Here is a 19,348-nt window from a genome sequence, read left to right as displayed (position 1 = left end):
GTCTAACTTGAAAATAGCATCAAATCCAAAGGCATGTGTTAATGGACAGCAGTACTTTGAAATTTTGGTTAATTGAACGTTACTAAATTATTGAAGATACAAACAAAGTCTTGGTATTTCATTCCATTTGTGGAATTTGACCTTTTAACCTGTTTCAGCGGACTTAGCAGACGATTCATAGGTGCTGACACTAAGAATCCTTCTGGGTCGGGGCTCGAACATATGACAACTGGACTGTAAAGACCAGTGCCCTATGCGTTGAGCTGCCAACTCTCCAATTTTTGGCAGATGTAAAATCATATCGAAAGGTTTTTTATTCCGATACTGGCATTTGAACTATCAAAGCCAAAAATAATTCCTTCCATATCAAGGCGTAAGACCAAAAATAAAATTAAGATTCTAATTTTAATTACTACCTCTACACGGTGGAACATCCGAATGGAGGACGTCAAGTCGCCCAGTAGGCAAAATTATACGTTGGTTGAACTGAGATTGAGATGGTCGCAGGCGTTTAGTCGCAGTGTTTTTGATTTTTTTATTGTGATTGCTACTGAAACAACTTGTTCTAGTGAATTTCCATTCTCGCGTGTAACGGTACACCTCCAACGAATATTTAAAATTCTATTTTCATTAAAAAAAACCGGTGGCAGAAACTGGTTTTATCCTTTGACCTTCCGAATTAGTGGTTATGCCGATTAAAACCCGAATAAATTCGCCAGAAAAAAAAATCCACCTAAATGTCGATCTGCTTCAGGCAAAACTACTTCCAGAATCCCATAATTCATCTCATCTGTGAAGGCCGCTAGCTAGCAAGCAGCGCTCCGCGTGCTCCAGTTACATCTTCTATTGCCATTTCAGGTCTCGTGAACTGGTTTCTATTGCTGCTGCGAGGCTCTGGCTTAGAACCAGAATCTAGCATCAGAACATTTTTGCTCTCAGATCAAGTTCGTAGTGCCTTCAAATGTCAGCGGAATGTTTCTGACCGACGCGACCTGATCGTCTATGGGGCTTACTGTTTACTCTGCGAACACGGCATCGATTTTCCAGTGCGAGCCACATTTATTCAAGGTTTACCATATCGGGGTGCATTAAACTTCCATCCCCGATGCACCCCGTATCCATGCATTAGCGGCTGAGTGATTGGAGCTGTTCTGCCCACATGGCATGGCCCCCTGAAACACTTGTGTGTGTTTTTTTTTCACCTAACCTAAGATCCACGATATTTCTGTAGTTTTTGTTATGCCTAGCTGCGCTCGTCAAAGCTAGTCAAACCTATAAAAACACAAATGTCTTTTCGTCGAGAGGTCGCCGTTCTCGCCGTGCACAGGAACTTGCGAAAGTAAAAGTTTCGCAAAAATTAAGTAGCGCCCGGCAGAGCCGGTAGGCCAACGAATTTTTTTTTCTTCTGCTTCTGCGGTTTGTGTGTTTATTTCATTATCGCCGAACGTCGACTATTGTCACGAGACGAGGCTTGCGGTCAGCTAAAATTGGCCAACCGGTGTAACTATACCGGTGTGTGCTTGCCACAGTGTCAAGGGTTTCCAATTGGGAACTTCAATGCCATGCCATTTTGTGACGATTAGTGCATTCATGACGATCGTCTATTGAAGCAGATAAGTGCGCCACATCCTGAATGTTGTGACGATTTGTAGAAAAACTAAGCGCTGTTGTTGGGATACATTTCGAAGTCATCTATTACTTCGCAAATCAATAACAGGTTTCTTTACTCTCTAGGCTTAAAATGATTCGTATTTTGTCTTTCTCATCTAGAATTGCAGTGCAATTACTGTAAAAATCTTCTCGGAGATAGCTGAACAGATAAATTTTATCCGTTCTTTTTTTATTGTTTAAAATTTTTGTTTTTAGGTAAAATAATGACGATACATGAAGATTTTTTTTCTGGAATTTTTTTTTCAAAAGACAACCGGAATACTGGCAAGATATCACTCGATAATCATCAATCGAACAACAACGCCTTACGCGATACGAAGTCGTATCGATATCTACTCCCTAACTAAAATAATAAAATACCAAATGGTTCTCCTCGCAGTCTAAACTTAGTCTTAGTTAGACATGTTCGCACGAAATATCTGCACGGTTACAATCTTTCACGCGCGTGTTTTAAACTTAGTGTTTAACCCGAAGAAAAAAAGATCAAACGTTCCCAGAATAATCGATGGAGTTTAGTTTAGCCCGATTTTTAGTAACGAGTAATATAAAAAGACATTGTAAATAGGGAAAGTGTGTAATATCTCCAAGGAACGATCTCACCAGTATTCTGCTTCTCCTATTTGCATTGCTGTAGACAACGTAAGATGACACACCACTATTGAAATAACTACAAGGATCAGTCCCATGGGCTTGTTCGAACCATTGATGTGGAACAAGGCAACCAAAATTTCTAATGATCTACAATCAAACAGTTCAATCAATCGTCACACTTTTGAATCCGCAATTGCACGAGAGTCTGCTTAGATTGATCTGAATTAGGAACCAACGCCGAACATTGTTTGTCTGATTTGCATTTATTTTGTAGCCGACGAAATTACATCAATAGCCCAATTAATATGCAATTATACGTTTGTACATGCTTGCGAAACGGATTCCGATATTTAAGCTTCTCTTCGCCAAGCTTGTATTGAAGTTTTGTATGCAAGCAGCTATTTTTATAGCGTTAAGTTTCTCTATCATTCTGCGATTTCGGTTGTAGCGATAAACTTTTTCTCATTATCAATCGCGTTCATCTTATATAAACTAGAAATTAATCTTAAGCACTCAAAATTTACCCTGGGTAGTTGTCTATTTCTCAGACGAAACGACATAACATGGAATTTCATCCGAGTTTGCGTGACACAAGATCAGAGCATACCAATTAAAGCTTCAAATCGTTTTATGGCACAATTTGTCTTGCTGTCTAGCAACAACCAATCTCTAGCATACTACGCGTAGGACTGTAACGTTATCTTATTTTATTTATTATCCATTTATTTCTTTGTCAACATTTATATACAGTGGCTACAATATTTTAGTGATACAGTTTTATAACTTTACATCTATGGTATTATCTGCTTAGTCTATGATTTGATTTTTTATTTCTTATTGTCTCAGTCCTAAATTGTTGGTGACTTTTATTCCATGTTTGGAATTATAACCTTGAAATTGTATATTTTTATCTACTTAACCCAAACTAACCTAACCTAACTCTGGCTGTAAAGCGCTCTAATACTGGCATGTTCAGAAGTTGAACATTTAGTTTTGAATTTATTGTGTGTGTTTTCAAATTTCTGCTCGATTGTTTCTTGTTCAGCGATTGTATGTATATAAGAAGTTCTAGTCCATGGAGGTAGATTAAGAATCATTTTTTTTAAATTTGTTTTGAACGACTTGGAGCTTATTTTTACGACATTTTGCGCAATTTTTCCAACCTGGAACTGCATACTCAATGACTGGATAAACTATTTGCCTATAAACAGCTAGTTTGTTTTCAGTTGATAATTTAGATTTTCTGTTAATCAAGGGGTAGAGAGATCTCAATAAAATGTTGCATTTTAACACTATTTTGTCAACATGTGACCTAAAGAGAAACTTGCTATCCATGGTCAGTCCTAGATAAGCTGCCTCATTCAACCAATCTATTTCAGAGCCATTTGTTTAAATTTTGTTATTCCCAGGTGGGAAAAGTCGGGGAGATTTAGAGTGGGGAAATATGACAGCTTGAGTTTTAGTTCCATTGATGCATATTTTCCAACTGCAACTGAAATAATCCACCAGTACATCTATTACTCTATGCATTTTGTTTACTAATGAACGAATTACGCGGTCTTTGTAGATGACGGAGGTGTCATCGGCAAACAGTGAGAGTACGCCATCACCCGGAATATCTGACGTGAAAATATTGAATAATATTGGGCCAAGGATACTACCTTAAGGAACACCAGCGGGAACATGAAATTTATCTGATGATAAGTTGTCAACAAAGACTGTTTGACAGATAGTTTTTTACTATTTGGCTAGATAGGTTGGGAAGTTGAGAAGATGCATTTTATGAATTAGGCCATCGTTCCAGACATTGTCAAACGCTTTTTCAACGTCTAACAAAATCATGCCAGATGTCTTCTAAACAGCTTTATTTTTTGAGAGAGTGTTATTGACTCGAACCAACTGGTGAATAGTAGAACGACCTCTTCTAAACACAAATCTTCAGGAAAAGTGTTATTGGTGTCTGCAAACTCCAACAAACGGTACCGGAGTGTCACGTCTAATTCTTGGAGTAAGTTCTTCTTTCGTCTGGCACCAATCCTCATGCCCGTTAGTTTCTAGAAGCAAACGGTAGGTCTCAGTCGCACTTTTCTTCATGTTAAAAAATGCAGAAGTAGTGCTTCCCGCATAAAATTGACGACCTCGGTAGAAGATGTCCTGGTTTACAAGATTTCCGCCTGAAACTTACTGGTGGAGCCATCTTTTGTTAAATAGTAGAAACTTACTTCCATTTTGCGTTTTTTTTCTACGCGGATTTCCGAAGTTACGCAGTCTCAAATTCTCTAAAGACGATTTTTACAAAAAAAATTTGTTGAACTACACCAGATCTGGACGTTTCATGCATTTCCAAGATATTTGGCATCAAACAAAATGTTTTCTTTAGTTTTGAGGTTTTTTTTAAGCGGATTTCCGATGTTATGCGAATTTCCGAAGTTGTGCGGTATATTTTTTTACGCGATACATATTTCTCGCGTAAAACGAGATTTCAGTGTATATGGGGGTAAGAAATAAAAATTTGATATCATCCGAAGTGATAGTCTTAAACATGCAAATTATACATAAAAATTAACAGTGACACCTTTTTAAAGTGCGTGAACCTTGAAAATTATATATATTTTCAAAATTCAGTAACATATTTTCGAAAAAAAAAGCTTGATTTTGACGTGAATACGTCTTACTTTACTATGAGGCTCCTTCTCAATATTAGCCCTGTGAAAGAGTGATAAGTTTTTGATCGTGAATATACTTTCTTGTACTCATCGTAATAACATCATAATCAGTTTTCCTCCATGCCGGAAATAGGTTCGCCAATTCATTATACATAGTACTGTAGTTCGGGATAACATCAAGTAACTGAATGCTGAAGTTTTCTAGAATTTCTGGAATTAATGAGAAATGAAGAGAAAAACTCATGACGCGTGCTTGCTTTTCCTGTAAGAGTAGTATCTAAATAAGTAGGGCTAAAGGTGCACCATAAACTCATCATTTCAGTCGGTCAAGTTCAAGGTCCAGAATCTCGGTCTAGATTCAGAACCTAAGATCAGAATCTAGCCCCAAAATCCAGATCGAGAATTTACTTTCAGAATTCATGTCCATAATTCAAGTCTATACCCCAGGCTTAAATTTAAAATCCTGATTCAGATTCAGAATCCAGATGTAGAATCCAGGTTCAGAATTCAGGATCAGAACTCGGATCTAAGAACTAAGCTTAGAGTTCAGGTCTAAATTTCAGGCCCAGAATACAGATTTAAGATCAGAACTCAAGTCAAGAATTCTTGATCCAAAATCCAGATCCATAACTAAGTTCAAAAATCCAGGTCAAAAATTCAAGTGCAGAATGTAGGCCCAGAATTTAGGCTCAAGCTTAAAATCCAGGCTCAGAATCCAGATCCACAATCCAGGCTCAGAATTCAGGTACAGAACTCGGGTCTAAGATTCAAGTCCAGAATTCCGGTCTAAGATTCAGGTCCAGAATACCGGTTCAAGATCAGAACTCGAGCTCAGAATGGCAGGTACAAAATATAGGCCCAGATTTCAAGCTCAGGATTCAAGTCCAGAATCCAGGTCGAGAATCGTGGTTCAGAGTTCAAGTCTATACCTCAGGTCCAAGTTTAAAATTCTGGTTCAGTCCCAGAATCCAGGTTTAGAATCCTGATCCAGAACCCAGGTTCAAAATTCCCAGGAATCCAGATCTAAGATTCAGGTCTAAAATTTGAGCCCAGAATACAGATTCAAGATCAGAATTCAAGCCCAGACTGAAACTGATCGGACGATAGCTCTTCGGACAGGTGGGATTCTTTCCAGGCTTTTTTATTGGGATCACTTTGGATACTTTCTAACTAGAGGGAGAGTAGCTAAGGACCAAAAATTGATTGAAAATAGATGCAAGATGTTGAAAAAATCTAACGCTAAGGTGTTTGAGCTCTATGTAGAAAATAGAGTTAGCACCCGGAGCTTTCATATTTTTTTACCTTCTGATGGATTTTTTCATTTCTTCTTCTGTGATTCTGTGATTAGCAGCAAATATAGAAGGCATGATATCAACAGTTTCGACAGTGGCTAAAATAGTAGTTTCATGAGGATTGACCATGTCTTGGCCGAGACGGTGGGAACTAACAATATGTTGACCTAAAGCAGTAGCTTTTTTAACCGGTGTTACGAGCAAACAGTCATCCAGACGAAGAGGTGGTATCGGTTTCGGCTTGTTTTTAAGAAGTTTAGACAATTTCCAAAAGTGGTCGGAACTGAGATCTTCAATAATGACAGGATGAGAGATGTTCTCAGCACGATTGGTGATAAACAGGTCGATGATGGAGCAGGTCCCTGATCTGGCAACATTCGTTGAACTATCCGGACTCAGGATAGTGTAGTAGCCATTTTGTGAAATGTTAGCTATAATTTTGCTTCTATTTATTGATTCGCGTGCTTCCAACAGCTTCGCTTTTGCATCGATTGACCAATCAGAGCGATGCTTTCCCGTTGATATATCGCTTACTCCTTCAAAACCGTCGTCTATGGCAGGGAAATCCGATATGCCGGAGATTTTTGGCAGACAAAATAGGACACTGTTATCTATTAATCAACATTTCAATGATATAAAATTCAAAATACGTGGCTTGATACCAAGGATGGCATTTATCGTATCAAAGAACGCTCACTCTCAACTCTTCCACGATTGAATCAGTGTCATCAAAGAGAAACGAAAATCATCGCAACAACAAAAAAACCGACATGGTACATTTAACATAGAATAGACACCAGTGCGAGAGCGAATTTCTCTCGATGACATTACTGACAATCAACGGTTAGCACGCTGCTGTGGGGATTCTCTCTGAAGCAACAAACGGTCACTTATTCTCGTTTCGCGATCCGATTCTGTATGGGCAGTGGATAATTGCGATAGAATCATTTTACTATTGCCGCTTATTCTAACTATGTGCACATAATCTTTGTATAAGTTGTATCTATGAAAATGTATGTGAATGCTCCACACAAGGGTTTTGAAATATTGCAACCTAGTATGAGATTCATCAAGTTGAATCATCGATTCGATTTTCTGCGATAATTGTCAACTTACGATTCTCTCTTGGTAAATTCCACACAGCGGCGATCATTATCCGACTGAAATTTTTTATAAGGGCCATGAAATACTCATAGTATAAAGTGGAGCGATGAAATGTAGAAAAATTCTCTCGCGGTTCATGCATTGAGAGACTCGAATTCTTGTTGCATCTTCTACCGGATTGAAAATGTTGTATTCAATATACATAAAAATCGAGCAGCTTCTGTCAAATTTTCAGCAATCCCCAACACTGTTTGATACATTCAACTCAAAACTTAGAAATATTTCCATTCAAATGGTGACATAATATTAGTAATCGGTATATAATTGACTGAGCTGTAAGTGCTTAAACCCGACCACATTTCTACGTGTATTTTTCCTTGAGTTTCTGATTTGCACCCCTATATAGAAAATAAAGATGTGTACCACATCAAAATCAATAAAATTAAACCCTCTCGGATGGGTTTGCTGCGAACTAATTTTAAATTTTCAGCTTGAATCACACGATTGACTTGTAAATTTTTACTCATTCAATGTAAATCTGATAACATAAATCCGATAACACCGACAATGATATGGAAATGGCGCTTCGATCGATCCTTTTCTTGGTTGCATTTTCATTGGCTGGTGTCGCTACCGGTAATTCAGTTTCAGGCAATGTGTCATTCATAACCTACAAATTGAAACAGTTATGAATAATCAAATTTAGAAGAATTCTTTTCGTTTTTTTTTTCAAAGCCACTCTAAATGATGGTTTCATTCAATTTTGAACACTAATCATCACGTAGTTCCGGAACCGGAAGTAGGATTTGGATGGAGTTCAGCAGCAGTATATAGAGCATTGGAGCCTTTGATTTTGAAATTCGGTTAAGTCAGCACTGAGTCCCATTTCGGAGTTTTTGACTCGGTCGGTTTGTTTGACCAGCAACTGACATTACTTTCAAATAGGAGAAATTTAGAGGCAAATTTAGGATAAACATGCCATTCGACTCAGTTCGTCAAGTACACAAAATGTCTGTTTTTTGCAATGTTTTTTTTTTCAAATACCCACTAAAACACCTTGGATCTCCAACCCTACTTCCTCGAAACTACCGGTCTTATGCATCGACATAGACATCTGCATCATTCCGTCCGTCATTTTGGACCATTTAGCTCTCGACTTTGAGCCACAGAAGGATGTCGAGGTCGGTCCGGCGATTCCGGTTGGAGCATGATTTCCGGTTCGCTGGCGCGGCTCGACGACTCAAGTCTGGTCTACGTCACGAACTACTCGGCTAGTCCCCGACGAAGGATCTCACCTGCACCGGCGAAGAATTCCCCGACGATGGAAGTTCTCCCGTAACCGTCACTTCCGATACCCATGAACGAATCGATCGGTAAGACACTCGGGTCGGTCCAGTGATTTCGGTTGGAGGATGGCTTCCGGTTCTGCCGCCCGATGATCCATACCGAGGCTACGTCGCAATCTACTCGTCTAATCCCTTATGAAGGTTTTAGACTACACCGACGGAGAGTTCATCGACGACGTAAAAACTCCCGAGCCGACGTTTATTTGTTGATCCCTCCTGGGTTATCGACCAGCGTTGCGGCTGCCTGTTGTTCTGCGCTCCAATTCCGCGGAAAGATGCTCACGGTTTGGAACGTTGCGGTCAACACTGCGTTTCAGTTCTCTTCACTGTGGCACATCCTCTGTACTAGGATCTCTCGGTGTAATTTCTCTGCCACATATATCCAGTAGACCACTCGTTTTGGGTAGCCATGACAAGCAGGAAATGCCGCGTTGCCGAACCTGTGCAGGTGCCACCTGAAACCCCCGTGGCCTGTGAGGAACTGCGTCAGGCCGAAGTTTACTTCTCCGTGGGGTCTGTTAATCCATCCGAAGACTATTGAAATGAGCCGATGTGTCCACCTGTCCTTGATTGAACTGTAGTATTTTTTTCGCCACTCGCGTAGGGCGTTGACAGTCCTACGAGCGTTCCTGAACCTCCGCACGTCATAGCACTCCGCGTCCTCCTTGATGAGCAGTCCAGAAGGCATCATGCTCGCAACTACGCAGGTTGCATCCCCAGATACGAACTGATCACGCGAAGACACATCAGTCTATGTATGCTCTCTAGTAATTATGCGTTGCGTTCCACACGGTGTGGCGACGCCCATACAGGACTGCCGTACCTGATGATCGAATCGGTCACTCCTGCGTTTACTGGAGTGATTTTCGGTTGTTTGCCTCCATCATCTCCGTTTTATGATGCACTAGTTGCAATTTCCTGCTACGCAGTCAGTCCTCCACCATGCTGATCGAGTGTGATACACTCAGCTCGACCTCTTCGATGGGTTTTCCGTAAACTGCTACCGCAAACCCTCAACCTCAGCACGTAATCGTATTTTATTCCACAGGAGCGGGCCCAGGATGGGATCTCTTTGGTACTCCGGCCTTGATAGGAGTGCTGCGTAAGCCTTGCTAGGTCTCGTAGAGAAATACCCTGTTCTCAAGGTAGCTATCTAGAATCTTGTATCGCCCTTCCGGTACTCCCAGTCAAAGTAGGGAGTCACAAAATGTCTGTGTTTTGTGAAATGCATTTACGCACGGAGTGTGGGACTCTCCACAGGACTACCCAACTGTTGATTGGACCTACCCACTAAAACACCTTGGATCTCCAACCCTACCTCCCCGGCACCACCGCTAGGTATTACTACGGGGTGGAAGGCTATTGGTGCCCTCCCTAGATTTATGCAGAATGGGGATCAGCATCCTGCTCTCGAGGGATCGACCAGTTGGATGACGAGGTCGGTCCAGTGATGCCGGTTGGAGGGTAACTTCCGGTTCACTGGCGCCTCGACGACCCAAAACTGATGCTACGTCGCGAAACTACTCGACTAGTCTCCGCCAAAAGATCTAGTCTACACCGACGAAGGGTTCCCCGATGAGCGAAGTCCTCCCGAACTGACGTTTACGGTACGCGTCTACGACCCGACCGAAAGGATGTCTAAGTCGATCCAATGATTCCGGTTGTCCGGTCCCCGACAAAGGATTTAGACTACTCCGACGGAGAGTTCCCCGGCGAAGGAGATTCTCCCGACATCGAGTCCCTTACACCACACGGGACACCCGATGGAGTGCCGAGGTCGGTCCCGCGATTCCGGTTGGAGCATGGCTTCCGGTTCGCTGGTGCCTTGAAGACTCGAATCGGTGTTGTGGCGACTACTCGACTAGCCCCCGCCGACGGAGAGTTCCCCGACGAAGGGGGCTCTCCCGAAACCGACGCTTTCGATACCCGCCAACGCCCGACCGAGAGGACGCCTGGGTCGATCCAGTGATTCCGGTTGGAGGATAGCTTCCGGTTCACTGGCGCCCCGACGATCCTAACAGTTTTACGTACTACTCGTCTAGTCCCCGACGATGGATCTAGACTACTCCGACGAAGAGCTCCCCGGTGCAATTTGGGATGCCGCGGTCGACACTGCGTTCCAGTTCTCTACGCAGTGGCACATTCTCTGGATCAGGTTCTCCGGTGTGGTGTCAATGCCGCATGCCTCCAGTAGCTCACTCCTTTGAGCCGCGAAACGGGAACATACGAACAAGACGTGTTCTGTCGTCTCGATCTCGTCTGGACATACAGGGGATGTCGCGTGGCCGAACCTGTGGAGGTACCATTTGAAGCACCCGTGGCCTGTAAGGAATTGCGTCAGGCCGAAGTTCACTTCTCCGTGAGGTCTATTTAACCAACTCGAGACCCTAGGTATGAGCCGATGTGTCCACCTACCCTTGGTTGAGCTGTCTCACTCTTGTTGCCATCTGCGTAGAGAAGCGGCTTTGGAGGCCCTACGGGCGTTCCTGTCTCCTCGCATGCTGTAGCACTCCGCGTCTTCCTTCACTATCAGACCGATAGGCATCATACTTGCAACCACGCAGGCCGCATCCCTCGATACAGTGCGGTATGCACTGATCATGCGAAGACACATCAGTCTATGCATACTCTCCAGCATATGTGCGTTGCGTTCCACATTAAGTGCCGACGCCCATACCGGGCTGCCGTACCTGAGGATCAAAACTGCCACTCCTGCCAGTAACCTACGATTACTGGAACGCACAGGCGAGCTATTGGCCATCAATCGTGAGAGCGCCGCGATCGCTATTGATGCGCGCTTGCAGGCGTATTCAACGTGCTTGCTGAAGCTGAGTTTGTCGTCAAGCATCACACCAAATTGCTTCAAAGTACATAACTCTCCGGATCTGGCTTTCATTTTAAGATTATGAGTGTCCAGAATGTCAAACCACAAGTGCACCGGTATGTACATGTGGTGGTACGGATGAAGAAAACACAACACCGCCTCTACGAATGAAGCACGCTGTGTGTGGTGTTCGATTTCATACACGCGATAAAGGAAAAGAAAACCAACACCGATGCTCGATTTTTAAAACACAAACGAATGCATCGGCACCGAGCACACATAAGTCCGAGTTTTCAACCGTTTTAAAGGAAACAGAATCACGGCGCAGGTACGAATGTATGTTACCGGTGTGTGATTTTTGTTGAATGCGGTGCTGAAGTAAAGGCAGGGCAGTGAAAATAGAACGAAATTTTCGAAACAGATTATAAAATTATTCGAAATTGTAAGCCAAAGGCTTACTGCAACTTGGACAATCTCCCTGGTTCCGGTTCCGGAAACAAAATGTCCAATATGAAACTTGGATCAATTTCTCGTGAAATGTGAATGAGAAAGGCACTATTACACCACTAGGTGCATGTTTTAATGGTTGTTGTTTTCCGTTTAGCTGACTTCTTTTCTAAGCCAAAAGTGATGATCTGAACAAAAATATAGTGGGACACGGCGACTTTGAACTGCTAAACTGATCCCGATCAACATATCGTATCTAAGCTACTTCTCTTTTTGATACTTGTTAGAAAATTTTGATATTTTAACTACGGACGAAACCATACTCATATCTGCACTTGATTTGACAGGTTTTTGTTAAAAACTTGCTAGGGCTTGATGATCGGGATATTATAAGAGAATATCAATCGGAATTCTTGAGCATACCCGATGCGCAACATCTGTAAAAATAAATCGAAGGTCTACACTAATGTGTTTAGCTAGTATGTATCTGACATGTGTCATAATTTGTTTTTACACAAACAACGTTCACTACATTTCTCAATCTGAAATGTGCTTTGAATGTTGAATACTCAATTAAGGTGAGCAGTGGACTAGCAAATCCGATATTTTACGCACCAAATCGGCGAACATTCTACACATATATGAATGATGAAGTCCTAACTAAAATACTGTCAGGTTCTGTGAAATTGTAACAGTAAAGTAGAGATTAAATTTGCTATACCTGTATAGGATGTGTGCAGATTATTGAAGTAGTACTTTTGAGAATGACATTTTGATATTTTATTCTAGTCATTTCTCATTTTAGAACGTTACGCTTATTCTAGAAATTTTCCATCCATTTGACCCCTTCCGAAGGTCGTCAAATTACTCCTCGGTCGTCAAAATGATCTCGTCGCGTGAGAATCGAAATCAAATAAACTAAAACCGGATAACAAGAGCGTCGAGTATATCAAAAACTTACATTGCACGGTGCCACCGTTTTATGGAGCACCAACATAGGCATATCGGTTAAGCATAGTTAAATTTGTATGTTGTCATAAAACTTTAACCATAGCCGTGGTACAAATTGATTTCACCCAAGCAGTGCTGTCTTCATTCCTCTTCCAGATACCAAAATGCGAGCCTATCAACTGTCGTGGGCGCTAGTGATACTGTTATCCGTGAACAGCGTGAAATCGTTGGACCTGCGTAAGCAAACTCAAAAACCGTCTCATGTTTAACCTCAGCCTCATTTAAGGGTGTCACATTTCGTCCCTTTTGCAGCCGAGTACCTGCACGTTTGCCACAAGGATGACCCCAAGCTGACCGAGTGTATGAAACAGTCGATCGAAACGCTCCGGCCGTACCTGGCCCGTGGCATTCCGGAGCTGGACATTCCGGCCATCGAACCGATCAACCTCGGCGATCTGATAGTGGCCGAGAGTGTCCCCGGGCAGGGCATCAGCATCACCGCGAAGGACATCAAAGCCTACGGGCCGGGCAATTTCCGCCTGAAGAGACTAAAGTGAATAACGAATGCTTTCCGGTTTACGTTGAGGGCGGAAGTTTGTTCATTAGTTTAGATGTTCTGAGCAGAATTTTCACCTTTCGTGAAATTTGATTTGTGGCAGTGATATTAAAAATGTTTTTTTTTTAATCTTTTAGCGTTCTCGAATATGGTAAAATCTACAGTTTCGAATTGGAGCTACCGCATTTGTATGTCGAAGGACGATACGTCGTGGACGGACGAATCTTGCTGCTTCCGGTGAAAGGTGCCGGAAGATTTACAGGAAACTTTAGTATGTTTACTTATGATAAAGATCGCAGGTCTTGTTTCGAAAATTCACATCTAATTTCAATTCCAGCCCAGGGAGTTGGAAACGTGCGAATCAAAGGGGATCGTAAAGTAATAAACGGTAAAAACCACTTATCGCTGGCCAAGCTGGACATTAAAATTAAAGTTGGAGATGGAAAAATCAAACTGGAAAATCTGTTCGGGGGAGATCGAGTTCTAGGTACGATCGCCTATTATAAGTCAACTGCACATTTAATTATTTGAAAAAAAAATTCCAGGTGAAATCATAAATGAAACAATCAACCAGAACTTTTCCCTGCTGAGCCACGAGTTGATACCGCTGATTGAGAAAGCGCTTCAAAGGATATTCAAAACAACGGGAAACAAAATTCTGGAAAGATTCCCTGAGGAAGTGTTGTTTCCCTAGGATTAGAGCTGGTAAACGTCAATGAAGCTAATGAGGAATCTAGGTTTGGTTGGATATAGAGAGCAAGAGAGCGAACATTAAACGATACGAAAAGGAGAATTTTTTTTTCTAAAATCGTTCATATATGACCTATTGATAGTCGGATGTGCGACAAGTGAGAAGAAGTTGGGTCACTTTTTCGTTCGAAAATTGTATATAATTGTTAAAATTGTCTATTTCCTAATAAAATGTAAATTTCAAGATCAAGTTGATTGATTGAAAGTATCAAAAAATTTTCTTAAGAAATAGAAAGCATCGGAAACACTCGGTCAACCATTGTATTTCCGCTCCACTTACGCCAATGGACTTTACAATACCGTTCGGTATTTTTTTAGTGTTCAATAATCCATCCTTGCATCTTTGATATGCAACCACATATGAACTGGATAAAAATGAATCAATTTTACTGCAAGTTTTGGAATAACTCAGTTTGAGTGTAGAACATTTTGCCCCGTTGTTGTTAGAATGGTACAAAACAATCTTTTGCATGAAGGTATAGCACTTATAATTTTACCTTGCTATTCGGAGGATAATAAAGCTTTCGTAGCTCTGTTTCCAGTAAAACATTTCATTGAAAAGATTCGTATGAATATAGCTTAACATATGGGCTGAAAAGTCCCGGACCTAACAAAGAGAACACAATTTTTTTGGTTCAAAATTTACTTTATTCATTAACGTAATCTCCACCAAGAGCAACGCAATCATTCCAGCGCCGCTCTAACATTTCAATACAACTTTTGTAGAACGATTTATCTTTTGCCTCAAAATTGGCCTCAGTTTCAGCGAAAATCTCTTCATTCGTGTGAAATTTCTTACCAGCATTTTTTTTCCGGTCTGCGAACAGCCAGTAGTCGCTGGGAACCAAATCTGGCGAATACGGTGGATGTGAGAGCAACTCGAAGTTCAATTCTTGTAGTTTTGCAATTGTTTTGATTGACTTGTGACACGGTGCGTTCTCTTGAAGTAATTTTTTTTCTTTGCCATATGCGGTCGTTTCTTTGCAATTTCAGCCGCCGAATGCTCCAATAACGCTATTATAATATTCACTGTTAATGGTATTTCCTTTCTCAAGATCGTCGATAAATTTTACACCACACACATCCCAAAATGCAGAGGCCATAACCTTTCCAGCCAATTGTTGTGCTTTCGGGCGTTTTGGACGAAATTCACCAGTTGCTGTCCACTCAGATGATGATCGTTTTGACTCCGGAGTTGAGTGATGAATACATATTTCATCCATTGTCACACATCGACCCAAAATTTCCGATTTATTTCGTTTAAACATGGTCAAAAACTGCTCAGAATCATCAACACATTCTCTTTTTTGGTCAACAGTGAGCAAACGCGGCCGCCACTTTGAAAAGAGGTACCGATAAATTTCTTCCTTTGGAATTCCAATTTCATTTAATAATCCGCTTGGACTTTTTCAAATGCAAAAAAAAAAGATTTATAATACTAAAATTAAAACAAAAAATCGGGTGGGTAATGTCAGACACATAGCTGGAAATCGTGAATAGGAGTAAAACTGACATGCTTCTTTCACACTTCCGAATATTGTGCATCGTTCATATTAATTCTATTTTTTGTGAAAATTTTGCAACTTTTACTGCGTCACTTCCAGAATTGTAACGATGCATCCATAGTAAAGTATCACAAGCATATTCTACCACACAAAAAACGCTGAACAAATGAGAGTAAAACGATACAATAATATAGTTATTCCCTTTCTCCAAAGAAATGTAGTAGAAGTGCGGATTTGTTTTTGTAGATTTTCATACTACTTTTTCATAGAAACATATAAAATTTCATAGAACCGGTTTGTGAAATTATTCCGACGTTTACAATTGTCGACCTATACACGTCCACATTGATGCCAACCATACGGATTTATTCGTAGATCCACTGATTCTGTCTTATCTACGGATCCTAAAATTTACGGATTTCTCTTTTTTTCTTTCAAAAAACCTTCTGATTTCGAATCATTCCTCCAGATATCCGCGGGAAATATTGAAATGATCAATTGTCGTTTTCATTGATTTTATTTGCATGTACAGTTAGTTATAAACGTGTTAACATCTCATTAACGATCACTCATTTTTGGGAGCCTGCCTTTATCGCTTAAAGATTTAATCCTCTACTATGGATGCATAATTATATAAATATACACTTACACGCACATTAAATTTACATATACGAGTACAAATAGGCTTGGAGTCAAGCCTGGCATCACTGTTCGTCCACGTGAATATCGGGGCTGAGACTAACTCAAAACCGTAGTCCAAGTGCTAGAAAGGCAAGCAAGCTAGTTGAAATTTCCGCATTGTCTCTAAAAGTTTGAAAAAACTAGATTTTAAAGTTATTTATGTTTATCTCACCTTGTTAAAAATTGAATCATAAATTGCTGATCATATTTTTGATGGCATGGAGAGTAAACTATGTTGTTGCGTTTAGTATAACTTGAGATATTCACGATTAAGTTCTACCCATTCTTCAACGCTCCAACAAGACGTATTCAGGGCCGCCGAGCAAAAGATTCGGGCCCAAGGAAACTGCAATAATACGGCCCTGTAAACATGAGAATTTAAAAAAAAGACTTGTTGGTAATGTGAGAGACATAACCGGATGTCGTGAATACGAATAAAATTCAGTCTCTTTGATATTGAATAATGTGAATTTTGGACTTGGTTTTCCTGAACCAAATTTTGAAGCCGACTGCTAGAACTGAATTTTGAATCTGAATTCTCAAATTTGATGCTAGGTTCTGGAACTTAGCTCCGAAGCTGAATTGTAGAACTTAATTCTGGATTGCTGAACTGATTACTGAGTCTGTGTTGTGGAACTAACAAAACCAGGATTTTGACTTGGCACAGAATTCTCAATCTGAATCCTAGTAATGTATTCTAGACCTATATTCTACAGCTGAGTGTTAGCTACAGAATTCCGATTCAGGATTCAGTTTTAAAATTCGGATCCCGAACTCCGCTCCGAAATTCAATTTAATTTAGTTCAAAAATGTTCAGATTCTATTTCCTGATTTCAGTTATTCTTCTAGATTGTAGAACTGAATTATTGAACCAAATTATAATCCTGCACTGGACTAAATTCTGAACATGGATTTTGCGGTGTATTTTTGAAATAAATTCTGATAATACAATCAAATTTTGAATCTGAATTATAATCCTAGATTTCGGTCTGAAGGTTTGAATACAGTTTCAGGATTCTGATACTGAATTCTGAATTCTAGACATAAATTTCGAAACTGAATTCTAGACTGATACGCATCTTCAGCTCCAGAATTCAGTTTCAAAATTCCGATCTAAGTCCAGAATTCATTTCTGAAATTTAGTTCGAGAGCCCAGGTCTGAAATCGAGACCATGATCTCAGTTCCAGAATACAGGCGCAGAATCAAGTTCTAAAATTCGGTTTCAGCTACACAGAATTCACTTTTTCATTTATGAAATAGTTAGGAAAAATGCAATTCAAATTAGAATTATTTGTAGTTACCTCATGCTACTGCAAATTCTATCACACATTGCTGATCATGTCTTCAATGATATGGAGAGGAAATTATCCAATTGGAATCTATCAGAGAATATTTTCTAATTAGAATCTATCAGACTGTGAACCTTCACTAAACTAATTATGTTCACTTTCGATTTGTATATTTCAACAGATAAGCTATTCTAAAAGTTCTTCAAATGACAAATTAGAGCCCTTCGAAGATCTGATTTTGTGGATGTTCCCAATCTTTGTTCCCTTTTTCGTTGTATTTTTCTCCAATGCAAACGACCAGTAGCTGGATGACACAATCGCTCTTGTTTGAAATGAAACTTACACTGCAAACGATGTACAAAAAAAACGTCACGCAGCTGAACTGAATACTTGATTCTGTATCTGGAACTAAATTCTGAAATTTTATTCAGAAACTGAATTCTCGATACTGCTACTGCAACTGAGCTGTGGACCTCAATAAACCGAAATGATGCACTAGCTTCACTTACTGTTCAGTCAACTACGCAGACAAGAACGAAATATATCAAGTGTTAACCTTTTTTACCTATCCAGTAGGTAACGCAGAAATGAAATGTTGCTTACTACATCAAAACCCTTCGGCTCGGGTACGAGAAATGCATATACGTGACATAAGTTTTCTTCTTTGATACTAAACATTTCAGAAAAGTTTAGTTTTGAACTATTTGAGATTAAGTCACACAACTGAAAATTTTATCATAAAAATGTGATCATATTTCCGATGGCATGTAGCAAGAATTATGTTGATTCATTAGATACAACAGGAGATATTCACGATCAAAAACTTATCACTCTCTAAGAGAGTAAATTTTGAAAAGGCGCCCCATAATAAAGTAAGTCGTATTCATTATGAGAGTATCGTATCTAGAGATCTTTAAATATAATGTTTTACCAAAATAATTCGCAAGCTAAATTTGTTTCGATTTTCGATGTTTTGTTTTGTTATGGAGAATAAAAAAAATGAATCTCAGAATTGTCAGACCCCAGAAAAAGTCCGGAACCCCTCCTCTCTTGGCGGCCTTGGATGTATTCACGAAAAGAATGTAGTATCAAGGAGCAAGTCGCGCCTGATATATTCAGTGTATTATCAGAAAACTACATCGAAAGTTATGCAATCACTTATCTGAGTTGTAAGTCACATCTTGGGTAGATAACAGTTTGTTCATAACTACCTCATCTGTAGAACAATGTTCAACATCATTATTCTGATCAATATTAGTTCGTGGAGCAGCATCTCACAGCTGGTATGACCAGGATATGATTCATCTATCAAGTCTGAATCTTGAGTTTGATCTAAAGTTTACGGAGAACTGCTCTTTTCGGTGGAACTGTTGAGACCTGAACCCTTTTTCATAGTGAACTATTTAGCCCATCTCTATTTCGAACTATAGTCTCAGACAGTTGTTGATGCATTCTTTTAGATTTTTCGTCGCTTTAACAAAAGTGTTGTATTTTATTCCCAATAATGATGCTGTTATATTCATTTGCTGAAGCAATGGATATTACTACACTCTCATCGCAATCCATTGGTTGTGGGCCAAGTAATCAACGAAATAAGATGGTGGTTAGACTAATAACAAGATTCTTGCTACAGTTGCTCTAAATGTTGTTTTGTTTCTTCCTACAAAGACTGAA

At 40.2% G+C, this 19,348-nt stretch overlaps 1 protein-coding gene across 1 annotated transcript in view; it reads left to right on the top strand.

Moving 5' to 3' along the window:
- LOC131431464 (protein takeout) overlaps window positions 1-14,388 on the top strand; it is a 25,353-nt gene extending 10,965 nt beyond the window's left edge. Inside the window, exons 2-6 of the mRNA XM_058597192.1 lie at window positions 13,049-13,129; window positions 13,205-13,445; window positions 13,586-13,719; window positions 13,786-13,935; window positions 13,994-14,388. Of these exons, the coding sequence (XP_058453175.1) occupies window positions 13,057-13,129; window positions 13,205-13,445; window positions 13,586-13,719; window positions 13,786-13,935; window positions 13,994-14,142 (747 nt within the window). The 5' untranslated portion in view covers window positions 13,049-13,056 and the 3' untranslated portion in view covers window positions 14,143-14,388. The remainder of the gene's footprint in view (window positions 1-13,048; window positions 13,130-13,204; window positions 13,446-13,585; window positions 13,720-13,785; window positions 13,936-13,993) is intronic.
- Window positions 14,389-19,348: the final 4,960 nt, after the last annotated feature.

The sequence above is a fragment of the Malaya genurostris genome, chromosome 2, assembly GCF_030247185.1.
Source record: "Malaya genurostris strain Urasoe2022 chromosome 2, Malgen_1.1, whole genome shotgun sequence".
Taxonomy (NCBI): Eukaryota; Metazoa; Arthropoda; class Insecta; order Diptera; family Culicidae; genus Malaya; species Malaya genurostris.
Note: the sequence above shows the minus strand (reverse complement) of the source record. Positions and strands in the feature narration are given on the sequence as shown.